Genomic DNA, 25,493 nt, shown 5'->3' on the forward strand with positions numbered 1-25,493 from the left:
GCATCCAGTGCCAGGGGTCAAAAAGAGGAAAGTTTTTCTAAATACATACACTTTATTCTCACCCTGAATGTTTCAACTGCTCCTAGCATAAACCCAGAGCATTCTGAAGCTGGCACTCATCTTAATTGCATAATTTATTTAAGATTTACAGCAAGAGATGGGTAGGAGAAACAACAAATTTTATCTTTGTTTTAAGTATGAAATTAGGCAATAAATTAATGGAAAGTTATTTCTCACCCACTCCTTTATTTCAATATCATGTTTCAGTCCTTTTCAGGGCATGAGAGTAAATAAAAAACAACCCTATTCAACTAGTAGCCATCTGTCTCTCTCATCCTCCTCAAAGGAGCATGTCAAAAGACAGAGAATTTAAAGCAACTTTTTCCCAGTAATCACCCAAAGAGATGGACTATCTCCAAAACACATCCCCATCTTAAAAAAAAAAAAAAAAAAAAAAAAAAAAAAAAAAAAAAAAAAAAAAAAAAAGAGTTTGTTAATGTGCTGCAAATGTAATAAGGAAGAGAGCAAGAAGCTCCCTTGAGAATTATGAACAAAAGCAAGCAACAATTCTCACACTAAAGTAAAGTTTAGCCTAATAAAGGATATACTTTAAGTGTAATATCTTACAACATTGGGCTTGTGATCAAAAATATCCACATGTTTTTCTGGCGGGGGGAGACAGGCATGAGCTGATGCATTGAACACAGGGCAGCGCCACAGATGGTGCAGCACAGAGTCCCCAGCACAAACCCCTCTTCATTAGCCCTAAAACACCAATCCCAAGGGATCATGCTTAGGACCAAGTGAATAATTAAGTACATTTGATAAACTTTGCAACCCATCCTGCTGAAAGATTTGTGGTGAGTAATTAATGTCAGTTGCCCACCCCTCACACCCCTTCAAAGACCATTCCTCAAAGCAAAACACGACTGGGATGCCAGTTACCCTAGCAGAATAGTCACTCTAGATGTTAAGGATGTCATGAAGCATACTGTTTTATCACATTTCAGAAGTTATCTACAAATATTGCATAAGGTTTTTAGAAACTGTTGAGTAAAAAAATGTAATATGTACATATGCCTTCATAGAGTAAAAGATTTCACAGGGTGGTTGTCTGTACTGTGAGTAAGCATTCCCTACTCATTTCAGATTCAGGTTCCTTTGCCTTCACTGTGCTCCTCATTTGTTTATAATGAAATTAAAATAAACAGAGGAGCAATCAACAAAGTATCTATTTTAAGTTATTACGCTTACTGATATAATACTTATTGATATGTGTGATGACAAACTCTTTAAATAAACATATAGCTTTATCTCAATAGTATTAAACCCATCATACCACAATATGACAGACTTAAGCAGCTACACTGCAACATCTGATTGGAAAAAATAACATCATATTTTTGCATACATAAAAACAGAGTTCCCTTAAGGAAAAAGGTGCCTTTCATTTAAAGAAAGGGAAAATAAAACCCAACGACCACCATGTGAGTGTTAAAATATTCTGAGAACACAGCTCCGATTTCCACAATAGCTTGTTGTTCAAGTGATCATTAAATCTATTTAAGATGTCAAATTTAGACTAATATCCAAATCGGACTTCTTAAACTATTCAAATTCAATACTTACATCTTCATAACCCTTCCTTATTATCTCTCTGTTACTATATTCTCTAGCTATCTGATACCTCTAACCAGGTATCAGATACAATACAGTATTTTTATTACTTCTCGTTATTAGTACTTGTAGATAGAAGTCTTCACCATATGGAATAACGTCTTGAAATGCACCACAATTACTCAGGTTTCCCCTAGAGAGTCAGTAAGTTCTAAAATTTTTTTCATTATTGGTTTCAGGGATTTTTTTAATCCCACTAGAAGCAACAGTATTTTGCTTGCTGGTATACCAAGAAGACTGAAGATATTAAAGGTTAATTTAGAAACTTAAGCAGTTTAAAATCCATTTGTTTTTACAAATGTGTCACAGCCTCATCAAAAACACATGGCTTTTAAACTGCTCAACAATCCCAAATTAACAGCAGAGCACTAAGCTTGGAGAAAACACCAACTGGAGACCACTCAAGTCAGAACTGTGCTGTACAAAGATCAAATTCAGCCTCATGGAAAAAAATGGCACCTGGTACTGATTTTTTGACTCAATAACTCTGGCTTTTAAACAATCACATCCCTCACAGAGCTTTAAGGATAAAATGTGATAAGAATTCCTGAACGGCGAGAGCACCAGAAGGTGAGGAAATAGACTCTGCTAAATCTTCTCAAACTCCAATGCATGAGAAACCTTCCTTATTCAGATGCTAACAGCTGAGGTGCATGCCTCAGTTCAAGGTTCTTTTTGTATTATCCAACACAGTAAAAGAAACCTAGGAGAACCTGACAAGAAAGTAACAGTGGGAATGATGGTTTGGAAATCCTCTGTATTTCATTCCTGGAACTTCACTGGAATGACGGGCATCTGAACACCAATGAAGGTTACCAAGGAGATACACCATGGAAAGCTGGGCTGATCTAAAACTCGACAGAGAGAGTGGAAAATCTCCCCCTGACTTCAGCAAACACTGTCTGTAAAGCCCTGATCTTTCATTATGAATGTGGATGACTTACTCTGTATTTTGTAATCAGCTATTTAATCCTAGAGATAACTCGATCTGATAAACCTTCTAACATCTCGGCTCTGATGAACTCATCTTTCTCCATTTCTAATCTCTAACTCCTTAGGTCTTCAACATTAGGAAATGTCTTTATTTCTATACATAAAGATGATAACTTAACTAAATAAACCAGTCCTACCAATTCATCATAGTCCCCAAAGCTACTCAGTCTTGTTACTATCTTTTGACTCTCTCCAGCTTGTTTAGAATTTCCCCATGGCTAGCACCACAACTGGTCACTCCAGCTTAAGCCTTCCTGCTCACAACAGCGAGCCCACAATAGCATTTGCTTTTGTTCTTTTGATGGAGGAGCATAATACCCTGCACTGTAATAATGCACCATATTGCCAAAATCCTTCTAACAGTATTTTGGACTTTGCTGCTCATTAGTACTGCCTTGCAAATTACCTTTTCCTTCCTAGATGCAGCGGCCATGCCCATCTCACTGATTTCAAAACAGTTTATAAATGTATCAAAAGTCAATGCTGAATTGAAACACTGTGCCTGAAACTCCATCTTAGTTTTTTTATGCAATACTTTATATTCCAATTCAGATTTATTAAAATACTAAACAGTCCTTAAACTAAGAGAGCCCTCCGGGACTATACTTGATATGTCCTACTAATTTGTCAGTGAACAACTAAAAACTGCCCAGAAAGCAGAGAAAGAGACACAAATTCAAAGGCAAGCAAGGTCAGGAACTTTCTGATAGCAATGAATTCCCAGACAAAGTCTGCATGCATGCTCTTACCTGTGAAGAATAAACCTGTGCTGATTGCAGGGTAAAAGCACACTTGAACACAGGGAACCTTAAAGCAACAGCCACACTTCTGGGTAAACAATGATGTGAAGCTGCAGCAATTTTATTGCTTCTCTGCACCTCTAGTACATCTTCACAGCCAGCTGTGCATTCACTTCACAATACTCTCACCTAGACTTTTTTTTTCATGGTCTGGTTCTGTGGCCAGAATATGAGATTGATGCTGAGAGTCCTGCTAAAATATATGATACAGATCACCTGAGCATATAATTCACTGGAGCGCACCAATTCCAGCTAGCTCTTAGTGATTTCTTAGGCTCTCTGGCCAGTGTTCTGGGAGATACTGACCCTCCAGCCTTTAGGAGAACCTTACAATTGCCCCATATCTCATTTTTAAGGAAGTGAAGCACCTACAACACATCCTGCAAACAAAAGCAGCAATATTCTAAAACGCACAGGCAGCTGATTTGTGTCACACTGGCAAAAAGCAGTACAATACAAACCAGGGTGGGAAGCTGTACATGCACAGTATGCTTGTACACCTGTCTGCTAAATATGTCACTGTGGACAACATTCATGTTTTTACAAGCAATAGCTTTGAGAAGGAAATAGTTTACTTTTATTAATTATATTTGTAATCACAGAATTACAAAAGTTGGGTGACATCTTTGGGGGTTATTTGGTTTAATCAGTCCAAACAAAAAAGGACCAGGTGGACCAGGCTGCTCAGGGCCATGTTCAGGCAAGTTCTGCCCATCTGCAAGCACATGGAGATGCCACAATTTCTCTGAGCAGCTTGTTTGGCTCTCCAGGTGAGAATGGTTTTCCTTGTTGAAACTTGTGCTTCTCTCCAGCAATCATGTGCCTATGTGAGAAGAATCTGGCTTCATTTTTTCAATGCCCTTCCATTAAACAGCTGAAGAAAAAAAAGGATCTCCAAGCCTCCTTATTCCCCTTTAGGGAAAAAAACATCAGCTCTCCAAACCTCTCTAACTCTCTTATAATATTTTCCAAATAATGTTATGTATTAAAAATGTTTTTCCACTGTAACTGCTGAAATATTCAGTGAGACTTGTTACACATAATCACACCAAGACAAATAACCAAGGGTGGTCTCAGTTCTTGAACAAGCTAAATAATTTAAAAAGAAAACAAGACAAAGAGATGACCCTTTTCATAATATCTCATGAAGCTGAAAAGGGATTTTATTTACAATATTTAAATGGAGCACTGTGAAACAAACAACTTGGTTTAGGCAGTGCACCCGCTGCTGAACTGTCACTGCCTGACATCCTGTCTCATCTGCCAAATTGCTCATTAGGTTTGGCAATTTTCACCTGCGTCTCCAGTTTATATTTCAGCAGGGAATAACCATCGGTCTGCTTTAACAATCTTCTGCAGTGAGCTTCCAACCTCTTCCCAGAAAACACGCAGGCACAACACAAAAAACGCCTTGTGCACTGTACGCTTAGAAAAAAGATGCAGCCGAAGCGATGAAATACAACAAGAAAAAGTTTAACTTGAGTAACAGAAAAGCAGCAAAAAAGAAAGAGCTAGATAAGAAACATAAATAAATTGACTGCTTGTATCAACGAATTGTGTTTTCACAGTGCAAAACAACGCTGGGGTATGGGCCAGCCTCATTTTTGTTTCCATGTTTATATGGGAAGATTGAATTTGACACACGCACCCCCTCCCCAACATGCAAAGTACAGGCTGTGTTTGTGCACGGGAAAAGAGCGACTCCAGATGAATATTACTTTTCCAGATGGACCTGATCTAGCTAACCTTTCCCTTGCTGGGAGAGGAGCGATGGTGTGATCTATAAACAAACAAAAGGGGTAGCATGGCAACCAGAACAAAGAGAGGAGGATCTCAGCAGGCTTTGAGGCCCAGCCTAACGCACGGAGCCGCTGCCTGGGAGCAGAGGGTGCCGGTGAGCGGCGGCACGGGGGCACCGAACTGCGCGGCCGCGCGAGAACCGCCGCGGAGCGGAGCTCGCCTCGCCGGCAAAAGCGCCAGAGATGGAAAACAAAACGTCTCAAACGCTATAAACCAATTTCAGACCGAATACTGTTTTTCATTTGTTAGAAGTAAAATATTCACCGCCAACCCTGCAATTAGCTGGAAAATTACAATAATTACAGCAATTTTGTATCCCATCTCCAATCCAATTAATAGATATATGACCTTGTCAACATGTAATAATCAGGATCTGCATCTACCACAAAACTGGATGGGTTTTATTTGCTGAATAGAACTTACACAGTAAGAAGATAATTATTTGAAATACTGAGAATACCATTTGTATGCTATGCTTCACTTCACAAGTTATAAAGGAAATACAATAAGCATAGTATTTCCATTTTCAATGTATATTTAAATGAAATTCCTGAAATAGGTATGTTTAATATGGGATAATATTATTGCACTGGGATTCCAAGCCTGTGGTTTGGAACATTCAAAACCAAAATACATCTGTCAACATTTGAAAAAAGGAATTAGATAGATAGGAGAATATTTCTGATTTCTGGTAACATATTTATTACAAATTGTTTAACACACTTTATTTGGGCATGCTTCTATAAAAAGTGTGAAAGAGCTATAATCCTCACCAAAAGTTTTAGAAGTCTTCTGTATTTCTAAAGACCTTTGTACTGAAGGGTCTCAAACCCCTTTTTGGTCATCTTAGCAATCAGTGAACTAGCCAAGCGTTCCATGTATTTTCCAGAATGACACCAGAGATAAGTGAGCTGTCCAATATATCACTGAGTTTTATCTGTACTATATGATTTTGATGCACTAACGTTCACGTATTGTATAATACACCGGATAATCACACTAAGGAAAAAATGTGTATGCATATGCCTGCTCTAACCCCTGCTAAGTCAAGAACCAAGGAAGACAGTTTTTTGGCTTATGCATGGAAATGAGATGTGCATTTAGCAGTGACATACTCTAGTGACAGCAAAATGGAAGGGTCCTGAAATTCCAGGATACTTCTTTACTCTGCCATTAATCCTTCCCTAATTTAATTCTGTGTTGCAATGAGGCATAGTTATAGCTTAAAAATTCAGCCCTATGTAAGCTAATTGTTAAATGCTATTCCCTTAATTTTACAGAAAATATTCTGGTACAAAACCCCTCAAACCTAACAGAGTGGTAACCTTTCCATTTGCATTTTACCTGACTGCTTAAACACAGATTTCACCCATTAAAAAAACACCTACACAAAATCAATCTCTCAGAAATTACACATTGTCTTAAACAATGCACCTGTAAAATATCAAAGGACTGATAATACTAACTTCTAAGAATTTTCTGGAGCGGCGTCCCTATTTCAAAAGTTCAGTGAACAAAATGATAGACACTACACATGAAAGGACACATTACCTTATCCACATTCTCTTGTTTGCATGGTACTTTTAACAACAATGAAAATTACACAGTAAATTTCATTCCATAGTTTTTCTTCTTAATATGCTCAAATATTCCAAGAACCTGCCTGAGCAAGAAATGTGAAAAGTAATTCCTGCTATGTGGTTTTCCAACAAATGTTCACCACATTGAAATAAACAAAATAAAGGGATGTTTCTGGCTGTAGTTTCTGATTTTTAAAGTGTATTTTTGCAACATAGTAAATGCACATTTCAGCAGGTGCTTTTATGGAAAGGTGACAGCATAACCTAGCAACATTGACAAGTTAAGTAGAAAGTGCTCCTATCTTTAGTTTCTTTTTACCGTTTTGTTCATTAAATGGAACAAACCCAAAATTACACCGTGCAGCGACTACACTTGGAGATACTGCTGTGATTTTCAGTGTGAGGACAATTTTAAACTGGCAGCATAGAAGGAGCTTATGGCTCCTAAAAGCAATTTATAAATAATTTATTAAAACAGAACAGGTTTGTTTACTTGCATGCAAGAAGCATTTACGCAGTTTCTCAGTTCTGATCAGCTTTCAATAAGGACAGATAATGAATCATTTTTCCCAGCAGCATCGATGGGTAACAGCACTTGTCATCTTTGTAAATTTAGACAAAACACATTGAGATACCGAGAACATCTACTCACTTGCACGAAGGACTGACGGGGTGACCTCAATTTCACTTGTTGCTTGGTAAGGCTGAAAGGCCGATGCTGCGTTGGAGCCAAGCTCACTGCCAAAAATCTCCGGGCTTTGCGTGCCTGTCGAGCTGGCACTGGTGCCATCACCCCCATGGTGTGGATCTTGCTCATCAAACACAGCCACGAGCTGTAAATGACAATTTAATCTACTGTTAAAAAAAAAAACCTCAACACTGTCAAAGTGCCGTTGCAGATCAGCATTTCATCCTTTCTTCCCACCAAAGAGCATGAAGTGTCTATCAGCAGAGACTCTGATCAATGCCTAGATCACAAGATCATCAGCCCACGGAAAGGCAACTACTAATTGGATACTACAAAGGGTCAACAGCTCTGATGGGACACGAAACTCATCACTGTGAGCCACAGAAAGAATGGCACCAAGTCAGGAGAGCAACAGTTGTACCTTCCCCAGCAAACCACTTCATCTTACCCAGAAATGCAGAAAACCATCTGAGTGTGGACTGATGCTTGTGCACTGGAATTTAGTATCTGTTTCCATACCTCTATACACATCACTACTACAGAATCAAATCATGAGCAAAACCACAGTTTTACAGAATGAAAACATTCAAGAAGTTACGTTGATACACACTGAAAGCTACATACGAAATGCAAAGCCAAGGAAGTGTTATGATCACAATCAGTCATCATCTATTGATCCGCCATCTAATGATCTATTATCATGACTTAAGTTGTGGGCTTCTCTTGCAAAATTTCTTTAGTCAGATTTATGGAGATACTCTGTAACTGTCTGCCATCAACTTCTCCAAAACAAGTTTGAAATCTCAAGCCCCATTCAGAACTTTGCCAAGTCGCTAATTTAATAATTAGTGTTCACCACTGCAACAAAAATAGGAAATCAACGTGGTGTTTTTTTATAAACCTCTGTAAATGATTTTATGCACTTATTTGAAACAAATAATTTATCCCAATTTATCTTTGGTAACATAGTGAAAGAGATAACACCAGCTCCTATACACATTTCATTTCAGAACTTAATTTTCATGATGGAGAATAAAGTTTTATGGATAGCAGCATCCTGCAGCCTGCAAATTAATCTATAATATAATATTTGAAAGACATTTCCAAGAAAGTATTACATTCTTCTGTCCAAATTGGTAGGGTAAATGGAGCAAATCAACTTAAACCTAAGCTGGTCTCTGCAAATTGTTTATTCTGTTAGCACAACAGCTAAAACTTTATGTAACCGAAAGGCACCAGAGGTCATTTGCTCTTTTTTTTTAAAGCAATTTCAACATCATCTTAGCCAAAAGATTTTAATAATAGTCCCTTTACTCAAATTTAACTTACATAAGCATCAATAAAAAAATTTAAAACCGCAACTCTAAGTCCAAGTGGAAAGCATTTGGGAATTCAGCTTTTGAGAGTACTCTCAGGCATTTACTCTTTTTCACCAGTCATTTTGAAATTCCAGAGAGCAGCAAACTTCTGCCAATAATTCCGTATCTAATGCAAATTTAGGCTCAGGCATGCCTAAAAAACCAGAAAGCAGAAACTGGTAATGGATAAAGGATCCATGCTCTCTCCAGTGCTAGTTGAAAGGCAGGTAGCAGCGGGAAAACCAGACTACAGCCGCAGACAGCTGGAACACGTTTTTACCATAAAAGTCATTTTTTTACGCTTGAGAAATCTACACACAAAAGAGACATGACAACACCAAAATGTCAGTAGCTCAAGAGTATTGGAAATTTAATTTTCTAACCCAACATGAAATATCAATGCTTACAAAAATATGCTTCTAGAACTTTACTCAAAATTCTCTTACTCTTTTACAGCCAGCTAATTACCAATCTCCAGAAACTGAAAAGAAATTAATCCACAAGTAAAGATCTGTAAGGTATTCCAACAAAAGACAAACAAAGGATTTAAGAATCCTAGCATGAAACATCAAATCTTTTTGTCCTTTGCATGTCATGTACCAAGATAAATCCCCCAATTACATTCTGTTCCTTTGAGGCTGATTGAAAAATACTATTCGATGCATGCAGCTGCAAGTATTTTACAGATATTATGTACATGCAAAAAGGTATGTTCATATAAACCTCTATATATGTTATCTCCTACCACAAGTTGCCTCCAGCTTTTTGCCTATTCCAGACAGTCTACATCTCTAACTTCAGAACATCTAAAAACGAATGTTTCTTATTTCAAGCTTAGCTTTTGATCTTATCGGGGGTTTTTGCAGGTATTCACAGTTTTGACAGCATCAAACCTTCAAAAGGCTTCAGTCCCATTAAAAGGCATACTAAGTTGTAACATTTTTTTCAGTGTGAAGAAACACAAGCCATGTTAGTCTTCTCCAAATCTAATTAGCATTAGGAACACAGGTTAGGAAGTTCATTGTAAAACAGCACTACAATGGCACAGTAGCCATCTGGGCTACAATAGCCAGTCCACATAAGAAGCTAGAAAGTCTTTGGGACTGGAAGATGTCATGCAAATAAACACTCCTGAATCTTGATTTCCAGACCATGGCATGCCATTCTGCTAGATTATGAGTTCGTGGGAAACAAGGACAGCCAAAACATCTTGCACTCTATTATGATACCAAGCATTTATCTTTCATTTCTTGAACATCCTTTATTTTAAGCAAAGATTATTCAAGGAGAGGAATTCTACTGCTGGAGGCCCAAAGATCACACCTTGACTACCATCCTTGCAAGAACAACAAACAAACAAACAAAAACTATAATAAACACCTTACACAATGTAGAACCACAGGAGCAAGTCACTGGAGCTGTGAAGAATCCTTTGCTGCAAGGATCCACAGCGACAGACACTGCTCTGTGCCAGGGAAAAGGCCTCTTGATGAGTCATGTTTAAAGGCCACAGAGATGTTTTTAATTTTGCAAAGAATGGAGCACACATTACTAGACCATCTTTTATCGGCCTTACAGTCAACAGTAAGCCTATGGTATTTTGCTGGGCTTTAGATGTCAGATTTACAACGAGAGCAGAAAACAAAGATGAGTATTTTTTCTGGAAACACCATCTTTATGGTCAGGAGACTGCTTCCATGTTGATCTTTTTCTTCTTTAATAAGAAATAAATGACTGAAGCTACCCTAACCTCTCGAGAATCACTCTATTATTTCCAATACCTGAAATGAGCTGCTGTTCTCTATCCTTCAGTTTTAGATCTCATTACCTGCATTGACCTCAGAAACTCATCATAATATCCACTCTTAGGCAGAAATGAACAGCAGAAGGATTAAAAAATCATAGCAATGCATTAATAAATAAAATAGCCTAGCTGTTCAATATGAGACCACTATCAGCTCTTTAAAAGAACTTCCACCAAAATTCAGTGAATACCGGTAAAACTAAATTTGGTTTAATTTTATTTTTCTGTATGAAAGACAAACCGACACCAAAGACCAAATATCATATCAACAACAGTTAATAAATAATTACATTTTATCCACCCCATGTTCCATGGGACCTCAACTTTAATGCATCAAAGATATGAGAATATGGTTTAAATGATTACAGTAGTTTTAATCACCTGAGGCAACAGGACTAACTGCATTTTTCAATCACTGAACTAAAAATCTGCAAATTGGAAATAAAACCAAGTAAAAACAAACCACCTTGTCATCCCCCAAAAAAATCTAATAAATAACAGACTTAATTTATATTTGCATGTCTACATTTCTTATTATAATATGACAAAAGCAACAGAAAGGTGAGAGATTTCATTATCATCATTTATCATGGTAAGATGGCACAGGAAGGGTCATCAATTTGAACAATGTAAGATTTTGGTCCCCAGTGTATGTGTATACAATTTTTTCAAGAAAAAATAAGTTGCAAATATTCATTAATACATTCAGATATAAAGACAGCAGCTTTGTTCGGATTAGAATTTATGGAAGATTAATCCCATTTCAGCAATGGAATTAGAATAAGTCTTCAAATGGTCAACTGCATAAACTAAAATACTTTTTAAACTCCACAGCAAGAAATACAAGCAATTTTGTGTGAATTATCAACAAAAGATACAACTATTTTAAAAAGCAACAGCATTCAGTGTTTGACCAACAGTCTTTCTCTTTTTAGAAATACAAAACTGCAGTTAAAACTCAACAATTATCCCAGCTGTAAAAAGCATACTTGTGATCATTAGTATATTTCAAGAGGTGTAAAGGATTTTTTTATTGCCATCCTTATCCTCTGAAGACAAAAAAATATAGGAGTACAGTTTAAAAACCAGTGACTTGATGCTCTTCTCCTTTAACTGATAAAGAGTCTTTCCATTGCAGACAGACCATGAAGGGAGAGTAACACAATATTGGTTTTGCTAGATATGTTAGCTTCATCAAGCAAATGCCTTATAAAGAAATTATTTCACAGTCTGAGATGGCAAAACAAAGTTTTGCTGAGGCACCTTTGGATCTGGGGTAGGAAGAAGGCATTCATTCAGCCCTCTATAACACCAGGTTGTACTGAATTAATTACAATTCAACATCTTGTTCTTTCTAAAAGAGAGGATGAGCTTCTCTATTGCTCTGTCTGGAACACAACACATGATGCTAACCAGGTTATGTTTACTTAAATAAATAAAAGGCAAGAAGATTGATTTATTTTAATATTGACACAGCAGCAGCAGTCTGCATTCCAACATTAATTATTACAATTTCCTATTCTAAAGTAATTAAAAATTAGTAAACACATATGCGGTCTTAATTAATAGACTAGATTAAGTACTTGAATGCTAATTAACTGGATTAAAAAACTATTTCCACCAGCAATGGCTGTTTACATTTTCATTAAGTACCAATATCATATAAACCAATTCATCACTATCAAATGGTCTGATCAGATCATCTCTCTTCCAGTATGAAACCACAAAACCAGAAATCTTCTACTCCAGAGAAATTCATAAAGCTAGAAATTTCTGCTGCATTTTTCCACCACTATTATAAGATGGTCAAAAAGATCACTTTAATTTTGTGTATTCCTAAATACTTGTCCAAAATTTGCTAATTCTTTGGTGATATTTATTGATGAATCTGATACTGGCTCATGTGTAGGCACCAGCAATGATTTCAAATTTATTTTAATATCAGTGAGGCTTACAGCTCCATTCTCCTGCTAGAAGCACAGCAACTGATCCTCTGGTTTTCGTACCCTCTGGATTTCAAAGAGGCTCTACACTTCTCATCCACTCTTTTTAACGCTGACTGAAACTGAAATCACTCAACTTTTTTAAAATATTAGGAGGCCATTTTAAATATCTGGTTTCCTCTCACCAGAAGGACATTTAGGAGATAACTTCACACAAGAACATTCCTAATTTTTCTGGCTGTTCAGTGGTCAATTGTTCAGTAGTTACTCTGCTGAGCAACCCGAAGTGTCTATTATTTCCCCTGGCTGAACCCTGCACTTCCCCTCCTGGTCTATAGAACTTCCAATGTGTTCTTCCCTTTCACAGCTGCTATGGTCTTCTGGCATTTATGCTACACAGCTTCTCCTGCAGGATGGCCATCCATGGACAAAACTGCCTTTCACACAAGATGTCATTTTTCTAGCTCCAGGAGAAGACAGAGCATAGACCTTTTGAGACAACTCCAAGTGATGGAGCAGCTCAACCACACACCTCTGGTGAGGAACCAGTGCTGTCAAAGATTCTGGTTCTCAGTTTACACTTAATAACTGAACCTTTTCACAGTGGACTTATGGCTCTTGAAAATAGATTTTGATGGTTAAAATGAGACTCTAAAGTCTAAAATAGCCTTGTGAAAATATCTTCCCCTAACTAGCTACTTCACCCATTTCCTTTTATGTCCTATGCCAGTGCTAAGCCCAGTCCTGCAGTCCTACTGTGTAGGTCTCTGCACACACTGTGACAGCCATGGGCTGCTCATAAGGGAGATTTCAACCTCTCTCACGGCACGGCCATACGCTTTCAGACATGTGCAGCAAGTCCCTGGGAAAGGGACACGGAGAAGGCTGGCAAAAAATTTAAACATGAACATTACTGGCATTGTTTCTTCAGCAAAAAGCATTTCCAATCTCAAACAAGACTGTACAGTGAACTCACAAGGCACCAACAGAACTGACTACACACCTCCTCTGCAACCAGCACAACTGAGGGGGATTGCAACAGAATGTAAGCACGGCTCTCTAGCAATGCTTGAGGGCTGGCAAAAAAAACCACTTACACCCAAAGCAGTCTATGAATTACTCAGTCCCTGTTACAATGCAGAACTAAGGAGTAGTTGCTTAATAAGGCCCAGCAGTAAATCAAATTTCAGCAAACGGCACCTCAGGCTCTATAACATCCCAAAACACAAGTTGCTTGTGAATGAACAGATGAGTGTAAGAGAAAAAAAAAAAAAAAAGGCAGAAAACATAAAATCAGGAAAATCTCTAGCAAGGGAGTAGCCTATTATTATTTAGCAATGAAAGAAACTAAATACAAAATCAATTCACAGGTTTTCTGAACACTGAACCGACTTTAATAGCCCCATGGCAGACCCAAATTCTTATTATTCCTTGAGCTTCACTTTTCTACATGGCTCATTAAAAACCCATTTAAATATAACTACTGTTTCAATGAGCTAGTAAGAGAAAATATAGAATAGGTATTTTTACAATAATACACTACTGCCCACAGATACTACAAAAAAAAAAAAAAATCAATTAGCAAAATAGCAGCATCTAAGAGTCATTCTGTGCTGGATGTGATGTGCAACCTGAGCATTCCCTCTACAGACTTAGACATCACCCAGCATTTTAAAAGGAGAAAAAGGGCAAGCACCATTTCAATTTAGGATAAGTTGTAGCACAAACAACAAGCCTCTATAATTTCAAGAAAATCATTACCTGCCCTAATTAATCACTTCAGCCATGAAAGCAGAACTTTTCATAAAACTTCTCAAAGTAAAGTAGCTGGAAGGAAGACAAAGGAAGAACTTTTCACAATAACTTTATTGCATTATAGCTTTTGGAAAAATAAGGACACTTAAAGAATCACATTCCACCATCATATTAATACTTTGTATTCGATTTTCAGTGGATTATACAGAACTGTAAGCTCGTACAGAATCATAGAATAATCTGAACTGGCAGAGACCTCTGGAGATCATCTAGTCCAAGCCCTTGTTCAAACCAGGGACAGTGAGAGAAGGCTGCTCAGAGCCACATCCAGCTGTACTTTTTAATCACCTGAAGTACGGACAATCCACAACCTCTCAGCTCTCTCCTAGCATTTGGTTCTCTTGGACCTTTTCCCCATACTGAGTTGAAACTCCCCTTGAACAATGTGTCTGTTGTTCCTTACACTACTCCTGTGCACCTCAGAGAAAAGTCCAGTTCCGTCTTCACCATCCCTGACACAGAGCAGCTACCTCAAGATTGTTGGGCCTTAGGGAGGCACATGGTCACAGAGCACCCCAAAATGTCCCTCTTGCCCTGTGATAGCTTCCAGTCCACTAATTCACCCTGACAGCCTCTGGCTGGGCCATCACTGTTATGTCTTCCCTGTACTGAGAAGGCCAAAATGTTCCAGAAGCAGAGAGAAATAATCACAGAATCACAGAATGATGTGGGTTAAAAGTCATCCAGTTCCAACCCCCCTGCTATAGGCAGGGGCACCCTTCACTAGAGCTCCATCCAACCTGGCCTTGAACACTTCCAGGGATGGGGCATTCACAACTTCTCTGGGCAACCTGCTTCAGTGCCTGACCACCCTCAAAGTAAAGAACTTTTTCCTAATAGGTAATCTAAACCTACTCTCAGTTTGAATCCATTCCCCCTTGCCCTGTAACTGCATGTCCTTGTAAAAAAATCCTTCTCCCTCTTTCTTGTGCATTCCCTTCAGGTACTGGAAGGCTGCAATTAGGTCACCCTGTAGCCTTCTCTTCTGCAGGCTGAACAATCCCAATTCCCTCAGCCTTTGCTCACAGGAAAGGTTCTCCATCCCTCTAACCGTCTTGGTGGTGTCACTCCAACAGGTCCATGCCCTTCCTGCGCTGGGAGCCCAGAGCTGGGTGCAGCACTGCAGACGGGTCTCACCAGAATTTGGCAGAGGGGCAGAATCCCCTCCCTCGCCGTGCTGCCCACAGGCCTTTGGCTGCAGCCCAGGATATGGCTGGCCTTTGGGGCTGGGAGTGCACACTGCCAGCTCAGCTCCAGCCTAATCACTTCCCAGAGCCTGCTGGCTACAGATTCGCTGACAGACCCAGGGTGGAGCTGGTCCTCTTCACCACGAGGGCACTGCTGACCCACATTCGTCAGGTTTTCCAGCAGCTCTGTCCCTACGGGAAGCAGCTCCCCAGCCCATACTGCTGAGAAGGGTTATTCCAGCCCACATGCAAGACTCTGCACTTACCTGTGCTGAACATAATCCAGCCCCTCAAAACCCCATGAGATAAAGTAACCAGGCCTGGAAAACACATCGTAGGTCTCAGTGAAAGTTGTTCCCAAATCTGCTGACTAAGTAAGCACCCCCTGCTTTCAAAGCTTTCAAAGCTTTCAAAGCCCAACATAACACACCAAGTTAAATCATATCTGCAAGATATGATTCTCATCTATTGATTTGAAGGATACTTTAATTTTACAGGTAGTTTTAGAATTTTCTGCTTTCATGATTCTTTAAATCTAAGAAATGATTCTGAAGTAAATATACAAGCTTTTTATTAAAACATCACTTTAGATTATTCATTTCCCATGGCACTTTGATCTGAGAAATTCTAGAATCAATATTAAATTGCAATCTAATCCTCTCCCAGTAGGAATTAAATGCAGTTTTAGGTACTATCCTCTAAGTTCCAATGTTATTAAAAATATTTAAAATATATTTAAAATGTTAAAATATTTAAAATATTAATTTCATATTATGTACATTTAAAATATTTTTTTCTCTTCTCCCCCTTATTGCTGAGCAACAGTCTAAAATCAGTCACGACTGTGGCACCCTAAAAAAGTCATTTGTGTATATTCTGTCTGAATTGCTCTTGACCTGACCTCCGTGGTGTAAATCAGGCTAAGGCTTAGACAAAGAAATAAGACAATAACTGAACAGAGTTAGATTTATTACTAGGACTATTAGCAGTAGCTGACACTGAGCTGTCTGCTTGGCTGGCTGCATTTGGTTCTCCATGACCTCACGCCTCGACTGTACCAGACACCAACTTCTACATATAACGCACCGTCCGCAAGCTGAACCGCCAGCCCACGCATACAGACCGACAGACAGACACAAGGACGGACAGAGCACACACAGCTGATCCTGCAAAGCCCTTCTGACGTGCTTACCTGGCTAAACCTACTGCATGGACACGGCAAGTCCAACACCAGGGCTGGATCTTGGTCTTCACGAGCTGCTAACTTCCAGACATCCACGCTGGTCAGCTCTTACAGACAGACAACTCAGAAATGCAGGAAAACAGCCCACAATTCACAAAGCTGACAGAACGGGCAGAAGGACAGGAGCCAGGAGGTGAGTTTCTCTTCAGCAGGGCATGCTCACCTGGCCAGGAACAGGTCTGGAAGCCGCAGTTTGTTACTTTAAATCGTGCTTCTGAATGCTGCATTTCTGCTGTTAACTGTAACCATGCTAAGGAACACTCCACAAGCCCTTGGAAGGAGCTACTGATCCCAGCCCTCTCAGTGAACATATTCCTCAGCACTGGTACCCCCAGCTGTTAAGGTAAACCCTGCTGCAAGGGTGGGCACTGCACCCTGAGCTCGCAGAGGATGGAGTCAGCCATGGGAGTCCAAACATGAGGAATGCTGCAGACACATCTCAGTGCAGAACGGGTTTGGTAAAGATTATGGGGTAAAGACATTTCCCAGCTTCCTACTAAAAGCAGAACTATGGTTAAGAGTGCAACAAGACAGAACATCATCCCAATTTCTTTTAAACAATTTTATTTTTCTTTTATGCTTCTCAGAATAAATTAAGGTATTATGCTTAGAGAGAAGTTTGCAGTTACAAGCCCTCCACATGACAGGCACAAAAATGCCTAAATCCATGCTTGTTTGGGCTATGAGAACAGCTGGAGAAAATATCTCTGCTTAAACAGAACAGTTTTTCAATCAGAAGGTTTTTATCATGGTATTTTTTGATGGGTTGTTTCTTCACCAACTCCTCCTTTGAAAGCATATATAATACTTTTCTGTACATGCTGCCCTGTTATTTTCTTAAATCTTCAATTTATACAGGAAAGATTTCTTCCAAAATCCTTTTGTACCAACAGTGCTCTTGTTCAGAGCTAAGGACATACTCTGCAAAATTACCACAATATGTGATTTACCACGGTATCTCCTCAGCTCATTTTGAAAAGAAACTGGAAAAAATTATATCCATCCTGGCTTTAAAGTGGTGCATGAAGAAAACATGGTTTCAGAAGAGAGGGTGCTGTGCTTGGGAAGTAGTTGGGGCACATCTGACTGTGTGAATAAGCCAATTTCATCTCCTCCATTTTTGACTTCTCAGCACAAATGAATACATGTGAACCAGAGTGAGGATGATGCTGTCAGTATTACTTTCCAAACAATTTCACACTTTTAGAGCACAGTATGAAAGTCTGCCTTCTTACAGGACAAGGCTCAAAAGGATACCCTGACTGTACTTCATGCAGCTGAGCTTGTGGTATGGGATGACTCTGCAGGTCTGCAGATTTCCAAGTCAAAAGCACAGACTGTACAGGAGTTCAGTATTTTATTTCTGCCACAGAGGTCAGCAGTTAAGCAGTGACACTATGCAGTAAGTAATCCAGACACTGGGTTATTAGAGGGGCTGGTGTCACATAGCAAGATATATTGCTGAAATAAAAATGTATTAAATCTTAACAGTTGTCTCATCTGTCATTGGGAGCTGCAGTCATTGAGTACCAAGAAAGAAATGGTTTCAGAAACCTCCAAAAAAAGACCAGGCTTTGCATTCCTCTGCTACAGGATCAAAACAGCAGCGTTAAATTCTAAGGTTTTCATTTCAGCTGAGGTACAAAAAGGTAACTAGTTAGTTAAAGCACAGAACAATTTTTGCAAGCTTATTAAACTTCAAGAAAATAGACTTTGTAAAATACAGCTCTTCATTTTATATAGTGTGTGCTGTTCAGTGTAATTTGCATGCAAAAGCCAGGAGAATGTGATTAAAAATACCCATCTAGAGACACAGATGAAAAACTTCAAACATTTTCTGATTCCCTTCTGTTCCACTCATTATTTCAATACCTCACTACAACAAAGGAATAGATAACACTTGTCCTTGACACTAGCCTAAATTATCTTCAGTGTGCAATACAATACCGATTAAATTAGGCTTATTTTAAATAAACGTCAAGGTCTGCTCAAAAGGTAAAACTGTGTGCCTTTTGCCTTTTGTATAGCACATCCCCTCCCCACCCCCCGAACTTTTCAGAGGTCTGAAAAACAATGAGATATGGTGCTTTTTTAAACTAACTTCAGTATCTAGATTAAAAAAAAAAAAAAAAAAAAAAAAAAAAAAAACACCACAACCCACAGAGAATCATTTAACTCTAACATTTAAGATAACAATAACAGTATTCTTCATTTTGTGTATAATGACAAAAATAACCAGCACATTAGACAATAAGTCTTGCCTCCCTTCCTTAAATAAGGTTCTAAAATATCCTAAATGCAAACGACTGCTTGTTCCTTCGTAACTAACACTTTTATTATTTGAACATGTAACAATAATGAAAACACTGCAACTTAACTCACGTTAGGGCTATCCTTACAAAATTAAGAATAAAAGGTAGCTTCCAACAGCACTGGGCTGATTGTAAATGACACATGCCAGGAGATGCATGGAGACAACACTGTCCCATCCCATGGCAATGCCCAGACATAGGATGTTGACTCTTCAGTCATTATGTGAAGCTATGCCAAAAATGGAGCTCTGCTCTTAAGCAAAACACATTCCTTAGATAATATTTGATAGTCCAGAAAAGGAGAGAATCTTCCCAAACACCTTTAGGTTTTCTACAGCTAAGAAGATTACAGTGATCTCTGTATGTATTTCAAAAAGCCTGGTTCATCCACATCCAGGTGGATTTCTATCTACAACACACTAGTTTTACTTCCCACAAAATACAACATTTAATGACTTAGCAGCACAGCCCCAGGGACATTCATTAAAACCTGGCCTCCCAATGCCAAAACCATTTTCAAAATGATCTGGAGCCACTTTTTCAACAATATTTTGGCAGGTAAGTTTGTGGAAGGGCATCCCATTATTTTCTCCCCACAAAACTGGTAGAAATCAGATGTCCACGTATTTCTGAAACTCTGGTTTTAAAAGCCACCTGGCAACTTTTCAAATCTGTCCTCTTAAATCCTTATGAACACAAACAGAGGGGGGGGAAAAAAAAAAAAAAAGCATAGGAAGAAATAAGAGAGAAAGAAGGGAGAACCTCAGAAGGAAACTAACAGGTTAATATCATCACATCCATCCCAAAAACATATTCGCTGGTAGTCAAGTGCTTTTCTTTCTTTGAAATGCAGGAATGACCAGTAAAGCACATCTCTGATATTACTCTAACAATAATTCTGCATCAGTCTGTGATTCTTGACTACTTGTTGCAGAAGCCTCCACCTTGCAGTGCTCCTTCTTTACGTAGGGATGTAGTGCATTATAACCAAAGAAACAGGAACATAAATAGAGACTTTTGACAGAATTATACTCCTAAATTATTCTGTGTGAAAGCTTGAAAGACTCCAGACTTACTTTCAGGATTAATTTTGAAAATTAATTCCCTAAATCACTGTGGAACTGGGACCAATGCAACTACATCACCTGGATGAATACAAAAAACTTGCACTCAAAAGAAATACCCAAAAGAGAAATTACAGTTGCATGCACAATCATTTCAAGCTACCAAACTTGAGACCAGACAATCATTCTTACATTTTACCTTGACTCACCCCATATCCATAAAATGCATTTTTCAACACGTAATAAAAGTGTAGCGCAGCCTAGGGAAGGAGACACAAGCCTTGCCAAAACCCATCAGCCTCAACTTGAGGACAAGGACTGCAATGAAAATCTCAAAACAGATCCCTTCCATTTTGTAGGTCCCCTAACGCTTCCCCATCTCCTCAGGGCTCATCTAGCCTATATTTCTCCTCTTTCTTCTCCTGGAAAAATTAAGGTTATAAAAGCAGCTGACACCTCATACCAGGCCAGCAGGCCTGTCCCTGGTTGAAGTGTCTGTATTTCAGAGTGACTTCACATATTGTTGTAAGGTTATTAAAATCATCCATGATTTTATCTGTGCCAAATGGATCATTACATTGTCAACACTCAACTTTATTATGCAAAAATATGCAGAACTTAACATCTTTTGTCGAGCTGGCAAAACAGTATATTCAGTAGTAACTCTGTTTTTCATTAAATTTTGCACAAGGTTAAAGAGTATGTGGAATCTGATTGCTGAAGTCTCCATTCAAAAACATCACACAAAACAAGCTGTTTGACTCATGTAGCAAAAGATAATTTATTTAGAACTTACACACAAATAAATTCTTCTGATTAATTTATAGTTTCCTTTAATTTTTACAGTTATAAGTTGCAATTTACAGTTAAAGGTTGCAATTTACTTGGGGGGGGGAGGCAAGACCTTTTTTCCTTTGATAGAAACTGCCCACAAGCTCCAAGGCTAGCTCCAATCTTGCCTCCTACCTTCCACTGCTCTCTAAATGTCTTTCAGCAGAAACAGAAGTGAATTCAATCAGGTTACCTCTTGCAAAAGCATAATTTCTTGGGAAGCTCCAGCCATCTTGAAATAGCTTTTCTGACTGTCTCATTAAATCTTCATTTAATTCTTCTTTCTTTGTATTTCTCCTGCCACATTTAATCTTTGCAATTATATGAATTTTTAGAAAGCCTTTTTGGGGCGCAGTTTGTATTTTGGTGTCTCACAAAGCAGATACACCGCATAAGGCAAACACAGGTAGCTGGGTAAATTATGCTGTCAAAAGTGATTAACATTTAAAAGGACTAAACAGAGCAAGCAGATAATACCTCCCAGATCTGCTTTTAATTAAAACATCTTAGCAATTATTATTAAAAGGCAAAGACCGAAAATGAGAGACGGTGTAGCTTCTAAAGAGAATAGGTTTTATACTTTTCATTAGGGGTCACCTTTTCTCATGTTCAAGACCACTTTTAAATTACCTGCCTCACTGGAGACCATTCATTTATTAAAAGAATTTTGCCCACACTAAAACAAAAAAATACGTATTTAATCAGAGATATTTATGCATTCATTACTGTTTCAAATGCCCTTGCTTTAGGATAACGTTGCCCCTCACTGAAAGCAAACCATATTTAAGTCTCTGTGCCTAATTGTTGCATCCCAAATGAATTCTCTACTTTCCAAAATAATTACCAAACATTATATCACCTATGCTAAAACAGTAAAAGGGTATCACCATTGAACCCCATAGTTGGTAAAACGAATAGCACATACCAGGAAAAGTCTAACACGTGTAGCCTTTGCACATAAATCAAACCGTGTTACGCATTCTGACAGCTCCATCTAGCCACAGCTACACAAAAGTAACCTTATCCCAGGCACAATGAATTAATTTACATTCAGCACATACCAGCAATTGCAAAAACTCTTGTGGTCAAAAGTGTCCTTTCCAAAACGACCGGATAGTTTAACAATTAGATTAACACTTTCATGATCGTATCTGTGCTTCAGGTTACTTGGGTTTCAGAGAAAAACAGAATCAGAAGAGTCATGGTTTTAAAGCCCCCAGAACTAGAGCATCTGGATAATGTCAGGAACAGATGCTGAGATCAGAACTTGGCAGGAATTCCTGAGATGGGAACCTCAAACGTCTTGGGGAGAACGCAGAGCAAAATGGGATATAAAGCAAAAATGCAAAGCACACAGAGTGTGAGAGAGGCAGCATGCAGGCCATGCACAGCTGATGGAGCAGATGAGCAAGAAAAATGGCAGAATTGTCGGCTGCCAGAAGTGGAGGGAAGAGGAGGGAAGCTTCCTTGTCGTGAAGCTCCAGCACTATAAACCAGCAGCTCACAGACCAGCCCCTGGAAAAAGAGCTAACTACCACAGGTATCCTGCCCACGTGTGTATATGTTTATTCAACATAATAATATAATTCTAGGAAAGGAACTGTCATTTTCTTATATGTTCTTATTTTCTACAATGACAACCACTCCTGACCCGACTGGTGTAAAGACCAGGCAAAGCCCTTAAAAGAGATCCAACTTTCAGACACAAAGAATGGCTGTAACATCTTCCTCAGAAATCACCACGGGGTACTGAAATACACTCTAACTTTAGGCACACATATTTGAAAGCACTGGATTGAGACTGTACAATGAACAGAGGCAAAGCATCTCCTTATCATATCCATAATCATTATCATTATCAAATTCCTTATGAGAAGTGGCAAATGGCTGGAAAAGAATTTTTTTAGCATTTTGAGTTGCAGCTAATACAATTTACAGATCACTGATAAAGCATTTTGTCCTTAAGCTGATCTAAATTAAAATTTTAAATTATGTTAGTTTACCAAGAGCACCTGATCTGTGCTAAGTCCCTTAAAACTCCAAGTGATAAATCCTCGAGTTTCAAGTATGTAATATTTCCATGTTACACTTAATACCAAAATAACTAATGCAGAAGAAAAGGAGATTAGTCATCAGAGGTGGACTAGTGCAGCTGCCTAAAATGCAAACAAATGTAAATCTTTCAGACCACTGTGCTGGTACCAGGACATGCAGAGGCATTTGCCCCAGCTAACAAGTAAAAAAACCTCAATCCAAACTGAAATTTTAAATTCCCTTAGAAATCATACAGAAAGAAAAAGCAGCTCCCACTACATGCCAATTCCCACAAATGGTCCCACAGCCTGGCAGTGAGCAAAGCAAAATCAAAAGGCAAAGAGCGGAGAGGCTGCGCATCCCCCAGCCCAGTCCACCCTCACACGCTGCCAACCACAATTGTATTTCAATACTAACCTCGGTAACAACAACAGGAAAAACTTAGGGTTATTACACAGAGCTCCAAAGATGGATTCACTTCTTATGCCTACTAAACATCTATTTTGGATGTTCTGCTACAGATATTTTTTGAGGTGGGAAAGGCAAACACCATCCAGACTGTCTCCACCATTCTTTCACATTCAGACATCATGAAGAGATAGGAGGAAAAGAGAAGGAAAAAAAGCAAACAAACTAGAGAGGGAAGAGAAGTTACACTGGAGCATGTCTTTTTTATTTTGGCACAGTTAGTTTAGCATTGTCCAATACAGATATTTTGTGATCTCAGATGCATTGATGCTTCTCAAAGGTGAGTGAAGAATAAACGTAAGTGTATTTATGTAAGGGAAAGAATCGTGTAAGCATTCATATAAAATACAGCTGTATCATGGCTCCCTGCACCAGCCAGTGGACAGGTAATGCATTTTTTTCCCTGGAAGCATGTATATTGGCAGCATTAAAAGGCAACAAGGGCCTTCAGAGTGGGAGCAGGAGGCAGCAGCACAGGCAGTTACGCCAATGCAAAGGGAAGACACAACGTGGGATACAGGAGAGGAGGTCTCAGGACCAGCTCAGAAGGAATGCACAGCGGATGCAGTGCTGGAATTAAAGCACATGATTCCTGTTCACACATGCTACCAGCAGAGAATAGATAACAGTGATGGATCTCAGAGCCAGCACATACACAGGAAGTAAAGTGTCCCAAGGAACAGGCACGACCGTCGCTTCTTCCAAAGCCACTTAATTCTGCCCTTAGTAGCAGTACCATGCCTAATCCCCCTTACTCTCCCATCATTGCCAGAAAGCTGCAATCTTTATACATTATTTCTGTTCATTCTTTATCTGTTGCCTTGCACAAAGAAAGTTTTGTTTATGAATTTATTTTGGTCCTGTTACCAGCTATATTCTTCAGTTCTAATTTAGCAAATTGTATTCTGAAAATGCCAGGAGGATCCAATCAAGGCTTTGGTATGTGAAGTAGCCTTTGAGAAAACAACTGAGCATCAGCATTTTGGTTTTCCAACAATCCTTCCCACAAGTAAACTTTAGCTCCACTTGGAGCTATTTACATGCTCATTTCACTCCACTCCCATCCCTAAAACTCATGAGTCAAGGAACTTTCTTAAGTATCCAAATACCTACAGTCATGGACCAGCAGGTGAACCTACTCCTAACAACTTGGAGAAGAAACTGTGGCCCCAGTGTGAATCACTGCAGAGCTGAAGGACCAGGTGTTCAAGAGGGCAAGTGTTTCTAAGAACTCAATTCAGTGTTTTACACGGCTCTTTTAAGCAAGAATACTGCACGTGTCATGTCTTCTGGGTGCAGGTCCTGCATTCTGGATTCACACAATGCACCTTGACACTCCGTGTTTCCCAAAACAGGGACCATGGTACATGCCCAGCCCAGAAGTGCATGTGTAATGTTTGTGTAAGGAGGAGGTTGCTCCTCCTCAGCTGACTGCACAGGAGTGGAAAACCACAAAGGTGGGTGAAGAAATGCAAAGCATGCTCAGCTTTCAAAAGCACAGAACAGCTTGGATCACTCACCAAGCCCCTCCAAAAAAACTTTTGAGTGTTGTGAGCAAAAGCAATGAAGAGTTCAATATAGGCTACTCTGAATATTGCATTGGAAATACACTGGAATCTAATTCACACTTTGCTGATCCAATGTACTTTTCCATTCACCTTCCAGCAAACACTTCCTGTGAGAAAGCCTTGAATTTGAACTGTTAGAACCGTTTCTAAATCCTGTAAAATAAAACTATACTGATTTAACAGCATGTTTGCCTTTTCACCATGTTCACTTTGATCCTAGAAATCTAGTAATACAGAATGAAAAAAAATCCCAAACCAAAAACCAACAAAAAACCCTGTGCCTACATAACTTTATAAAATCATTCAACTAAGGCACTCAAGCTGTGAT

General features: G+C 38.9%; 1 protein-coding gene across 1 annotated transcript in view; it reads right to left on the reverse strand.

Annotated features, from left to right (window-relative positions):
• PARD3 (par-3 family cell polarity regulator) overlaps positions 1 to 25,493 on the reverse strand; it is a 444,448-nt gene that overhangs the window by 286,233 nt on the left and 132,722 nt on the right. The window contains 1 exon segment of the mRNA XM_040060657.1: positions 7,503 to 7,683. Coding sequence (XP_039916591.1) covers positions 7,503 to 7,683 — 181 coding nt within the window.

This window comes from Hirundo rustica, chromosome 1, assembly GCF_015227805.2.
Source record: "Hirundo rustica isolate bHirRus1 chromosome 1, bHirRus1.pri.v3, whole genome shotgun sequence".
NCBI classification, from domain to species: Eukaryota; Metazoa; Chordata; class Aves; order Passeriformes; family Hirundinidae; genus Hirundo; species Hirundo rustica.